Below are 6,001 nucleotides of genomic sequence, written 5' to 3'. Positions count from 1 at the left end.
TTCGCCCTCCCGGCTGAGCTCACAATTTCGCCCCGCCCCGAGGCCGCCCCTCATTAACATAGCCCCCGCCTCCCGCCCGCCCGCCCGCCCGCAAAGGGGCCCGCGCGCCACGACCACGCCCGCCCCTCGCGCGCCGCAGCGGGGCTCGCGCGCTCGCTCGCTCGCACGTGGCGCCCGGGCGGCAAGCCACGCCCCCTCTGCCTCCCCCCCCCTCCCTCGGGGTCCCGGTCGTTCGCGTAAGGCTTCTCCCGACACGCCCCCGCCTCCCGGGCCCCGCCGGCGGGAGGGAGGGAGGCTGCGCCTTTGGGGCGTAACGCCGGGATTGCAGCGGCGCCGATGTGGGAGAGGGCTGCTGCTGCTCCTCGGACCAGACCGTGCACCGGGAGGTGGCCCGGGATCTGTCAACCGGCTTGCACATTGCGCTGTGCCCGGATCTGGTCCCCCTGCCCTGTTCTATGCTCCCACATCTCCAGTGCCAGACTATGACTGTGACTATGGCACAGATGGAGAAGGGTGGATGAGCCCCGTCCTGCGGATGGGAAACTGAGGGTCCAAGAGCTTAAGGCAAGCCGAGAGAACCTGTTATCTGTATCTTTTCTTGTTCCCTGGAAACCGCCCTGAGCCTTCGGGGAGGGTGGTATATAAATATAATACATAAATGTGTGCGCCTCATGTTCCACATGTGCGGAGCTTCACTTGAGGCCCATGCGCTGGAGAATGCACTTTCAGTGCGCTTTCCCGACTGGATTCTCCTGTGGGGAACAGGACATGAGGCGCTGAAAAACTCTTATCTTCTCCCATGCTAGTCTCATATGAGTCTTTAAGTCCCCCCCCCCTTTTCCAAAGCAGCCTTCAGGGGGTCTCGGGATCCTGGAGCAGCATCTTTTTCTCCCTCTGCCCCATTTTACAATGTTTCCACTGCAGATCTGGAAAATCCGTCCAGGCTTCTTTCCCTGGGTGCCCCAGTGGGTAACAGTTGAAGACCAGCCTGTTCAGAAGACCGGCCAGAAGACTAATAAACTATTTTATAGACTAATAGACTATTTAATTTTAATCAAATTAAAATTCTCAAACTTGATATCATTATTGTTCACTCTTCATCATGAGATTAGAACCCGGGTCCCTGCTTTGGCAGGCTCTTGCCCTTTGGTAACCTCTGGGGGAAAAGGAAATGGGTGCAATATTTTCCTTCCCTGAAAAAGCTTTGGCAATTGCAATTAAATAAAGGTAAAGCAAGCACCGGGTCATGCCTGACCCTTGGGGTGACGCCCTCCAGCGTTTTCATGGCAGATTCATTACGGGGTGGTTTGCCAGTGCCTTCCCCAGTCATTACCGTTGACCCCCCAGCAAGCTGGGTACTCATTTTACTGACCTCGGAAGGATGGAAGGCTGAGTCAACCTTGAGCCGGCTGCTGGGATCGAACTCCCAGCCTCATGGGCAGAGCTTTCAGACTGCATTTCTGCTGCCTTAACACTCTGCGCCACAAGAGGCTCTTTGCAATTAAATATAAACAACAACAAAAAAGTAATTTTTTATGAAGTTCAATATTACCACTTGACCGGGTCCTGGATTAAATGGGCAACCGCCTGCATCTGAATTCACACACCGAGCTGCCTTGGGTAACTGTAAATGAATCTGAAGTGACCTACTAATTACAGTTTCTACCCATTTACTTTTGAAAGCACTAATTAACATAAATCTGCCCTGGATTTCAATATTTACAAACGTTTCCTTTGGAACGAGGCGTCTCGGTCTGACCTCGGGCTGTCCCAGAATTACCCACAGGGATGAGTTTCCCAGGGTGGGAAATGGCTGGTATGATGGGCAGACTCTGCAACAACATCCCCTCTGAATTATCTTCCCCACCCAACCCTGCCCTCCCTAGGCTCCACTCCCAAATCTCTGGGCTTTCCCAACCTGGAGTTGGCAACCAAAACGGGACAGGTAGCTTTTGTCAGTCTTGAATGCATAGTTGAACTGGTATAGTGGCACAGAGTGGTAAGGCAGCAGACATGCAGTCTGAAAGCTCTGCCCATGAGGCTGGGAGTTCAATCCCAGCAGCCGGCTCAAGGTCGACTCAGCCTTCCATCCTTCCGAGGTCGGTAAATGAGTACCCAGCTTGCTGGGGATTGAATGGGGATTCAAATCAGGTCTCCTGGATCCTTAGCCAGCATGGTGTAATGGTTAAGAGCGGCAACGTCCAAACTGGAGAGCCGGGTTTGATTCCCCGCTCTTCCACATGCAGCCAGCAGGGTGACCTTGGGCTCCTCACAGCCCTGATAGTGCCGTTCTCACAGAGCAGTCCTGTCAGAGCTCTCTCAGCTGCATCTACCTCACAGGGAGTCTGTTATGCGGGGAGGAAGGGAAGGCGATTGTAAGCCACTTTGAGACACTCCTCCTAGCAGTGAACAGTGGGGTATAAAAAACCCAATTGTTCTTAGCCCAGTGCTCTGCTACATCACACTGGCTTACGGCTTTTTCTCTTAAGGCTTGTGAATAAGGTGAACATCTTTACCCTTCCGACATCCCAATCTTGACCCCCGGCTAGTGCGCGCAGCAACAGAGAAGCATCGGCACCGATATGAAAATAATTTAATGAAAGCTTTATGTTCCAAAGTCCATTGGTGCCTGTGGGGCACAGGGAGGCAAAGGGACCAGTTCCATTCTCGTCTCCTCGGATGTATTTATAGCGCCCCCCACAGCCTCCTCTTCGGCATGTCCCGTGCCTTCTGGCCTTGGTTCATACCCAAATAGTGGCAATTGGCCCAGCGTGCCACCAAGGACCCCTTTTCCCACTCCGTGTCTGCGGACCAGCCACCCCCAGTCCCGGCCATCCGTTCCCGCTCCCCGCTCCAAAACAATGGGTGGATGCAGCCACAGGATCCTGCCGCCGTCGGCCCTCTGCAGAACGCAGTATGGGAAGCAGCTCTGGTTTCTCCGTGCAACTCCGGTGGTCCTTAATCCCTCCTGCTGCAATGAGATTTCTACAGCAGGACTGGAGACGGGGAGGGGGCAGGGGGGATTCCTCCCCACCCAGCCCTCTGCATCTCACAGGAGGTGGTTAAGAACATCCCAGCACCAATAAGGGGCCTGCTTGCTTCCAGAGAGGCGTATATACGTCTTTTCCCAAAGAGATACGGCTACACGGTCCCGTCGCCACGTAGCCCCTCTACGGATCACTTCGGTGGCAGCTTCTTGAGGTTCTCTAGACGGTGGAAAACGCAGCTCAGCACATTTGCTCACGATGGCTCTCCTGTTCCCAATATGTTGCTGCCAACGGAACATCCCAGGCATCAACGTCTGATAAGTTAGTTCTCCTGCCTCCTACTCAGTTGAGATCCAGGCATCCAAGGGTATTCCGTACATTGAAAGTCTGTCCACGGAAAGAGGGCCTGTCCCTGGACCGATGTGGCGGTCAGAGGGGGACATGACAGGGCCTCGGCGCCTTCAGATGGTGGAGATGAGAGACTTGAGGGAGGACTGGTTGGTAGAAGAAAGGTTCTCGTAACTGTGGCACAAGCAAGAGCAGTCAGAGGAGGCCTCGTCATCCCCACCCACCCCGCCGCTGTTGCGCAGGGGGCGGTGGTGCGGTGCGCCGCTGGTGGTGCAGATCACCACGCGCGTGTGGCGGTAGGCCACGGCCCACGCCTCTCCCCCGAGGCACTGGCAGCGGCCTCGCGGACCCTTGGAGAAGGGGCTCAGAGAACTGCCCGTCTTCTTCTGCACGAAAAGGCAAGTCCTGGAAAGAAGGGGGAAAGTGAGCAGCAGACCTAGATGAGGTGAGAATCCACACCACCTAATGGTAGCATCGGTCTATTTCGTTCTCGGTGGATACTTAAATCTCGGATTTAGGGCCATGACCAGCCAGGATAGCTCTTTCTACAAGCCTAAGACAAACCAGGCATGGAGAACAATCAAAACCCAAATCACAGACGGGGTCCCTGTATCTTCACGAAATGAGTTCCCTTAGTGGCTGCAATACCAGCCTATGGCTTCTGTCAGTAAAATGGTGGGGAGGGTCCTTTCCAGGATGGTTTTGTGGGAGGTGCCTGGACCCAGTCTCTCCATCTCAAGGAAGAGAGGGGAATGCCAGGCACCCTGGGGTTGGAGCACCTTCCCCAGAAGAAAGGTACAAAACCAGGTGATGATGAAGCTAGAGAGCCCTGTCGATCCCACCCAGTTTCTCTCTTCACTGCAGGTCCTCTGATGCTCATCATGGACCTTGTATGTAGTCAGAGTTGGACCCCTATCCTGCCTTCCTCATCTGCAGAAGAACTGGGTGGATCCATCTCAAAAGCTGGCCCAAGGCCGTCCCATGAGTATCATTGTGGCTGAGTGGGGAATTTTAAAAATTTACTTATTTAGAATATTTCTGCCTCTTCAGAGTCCTGTTCAAAGTGACTTACAAATGAACCCAGGTCTTGCAAGTCGTCATCTGGAACGTTCACCAGAAGACGACACCGATCCTTTCTTCTCTCCCCATTCTTTCAAATTCTCCCATCGGGTCTCCCACCATTCACTAACCCGCCTTGTAAACTTACTCGGAGGAACAGAACCCAGGCCTCTGAGCTGGAGGGATCCCCTGCCAACCTGAAGACCACGCTTTCCAGGGTGAGGAGGACAGGACCCAAGGATCGTGTCCATCCCGTTCTTCTCCCAACCTACCTTTTGCGCAGATGGTACGTGATAATGAGGATGGCGAAGACAAAGGTCCCCGTGGCGGTGTACATCACCCAAGCTGTGGGACAAAAGAGTCAGGAGACACTATTAGTGTGCGACCTTTAAAACCATCCCATAAACCAAGACTGAGGAAGCGCCAGGATCCTGGCGGGAAGGAGAAGCCGGCCAGCCCTCTGGACCAGCAAAGCGGTTTCATATGACTCTTAAGAAGCTTGCCCCAGTTTTAATCCATCATGATCAAGACTGAATTCACTTGCCGGGGGAGGAAAAGGGAAAATAGCAGATTTCACATCTGACAAGTCAGGAGAAATGCTCAGACCGTCCCACTGACGTTTCTGTCGGCCAACTGGGTGAAGTGAGACGCCTACTGGGGGAAGTGAGACATCCCAGGCAGCCCTAGGAAATGTTATTGTATTTGCTGTTTCGAGCGTGTTCCAAAAAGTCAACAATGCGTCTCTTTCTCTGCTTCTTAAAAGGGGATGTTTTTATGTTGCTGAGTTTGCAAGAGACTGGGACGATTGCTCTTAACCCTTTCCTCTTGGGGAGCCTTTGTTGTAGAAAGCCGGCCTCCACGCTCACACACCAATCTGCTTTCACCACAATTCAAGGAGGGGGGGAAGGAGCCGTAAATTTGCCACACCAACAGTGTGGTGGTGCTGGTTTTGGAGGGGTGGGGGGACAGCCAGAGAAGAAAGGGTCAGAAAAGTTCCTTTTGCAGTTTCCATAGCTGCACTTTGTGGGGGAAAAAATAACCCATCTCTTGAAAAAATGTTCTCCCTACACTTTGTCCGAACATGTTTCTCCCTCAGTTCCTCCGTAGTTGCAGAGCCCTTCCTTTCCGCCAGGGGGCAAACTGTGCATTATGCAGCCCATAAGAATGAAGGAAGGGGATGGCTTAGACCAGGGGTAGTCAACCTGTGGTCCTCCAGATGTTCATGGACTACAATTCCCATGAGCCCCTGCCAGCAAACGCTGGCAGGGGCTCCTGGGAATTGTGGTCCATGAACATCTGGAGGACCACAGGTTGACTACCCCTGACTCACAATGAAAGTGGCCAGCTCTGGGTCGGGAAATACCTGGAGCATTTAGGGGTGGAGCTAGGAGTGGGCGGGATTTGGGGCAGGGCGGGACCTCAGTGGAGTATATGGACTCCACCCCCTGAAGCAGCCATTATCTCCAGGGGAATTGATCTCTGTCGCCAGGAGATGAGCTGTAAAACCAGGGGATCCCTAGGTCTCACATGGGGACTGGCATCCCTACTCGCGATCATGTTTATGGATCATGGTAGAGACACAAAGAGCCTCTTGTGGCGCAGAGTGG

General features: G+C 53.8%; 1 protein-coding gene across 2 annotated transcripts in view; it reads right to left on the bottom strand.

The window, feature by feature from the left end:
- Positions 1 to 2,576: 2,576 nt before the first annotated feature.
- Positions 2,577 to 6,001, bottom strand: part of KREMEN2 (kringle containing transmembrane protein 2) — a 59,267-nt gene continuing 55,842 nt past the window's right edge. For both annotated transcript variants that reach the window (XM_077315234.1, XM_077315233.1), the window contains 2 exons: positions 4,667 to 4,739; positions 2,577 to 3,740 (listed from right to left, as the gene is read on the bottom strand). In XM_077315234.1, coding sequence (XP_077171349.1) covers positions 3,449 to 3,740; positions 4,667 to 4,739 — 365 coding nt within the window. In that variant the 3' untranslated portion in view covers positions 2,577 to 3,448. The remainder of the gene's footprint in view (positions 3,741 to 4,666; positions 4,740 to 6,001) is intronic.

This window comes from Paroedura picta, chromosome 16 (assembly GCF_049243985.1).
Source record: "Paroedura picta isolate Pp20150507F chromosome 16, Ppicta_v3.0, whole genome shotgun sequence".
NCBI classification, from domain to species: domain Eukaryota; kingdom Metazoa; phylum Chordata; class Lepidosauria; order Squamata; family Gekkonidae; genus Paroedura; species Paroedura picta.
This window is presented reverse-complemented; position numbering and strand designations above follow the sequence as displayed.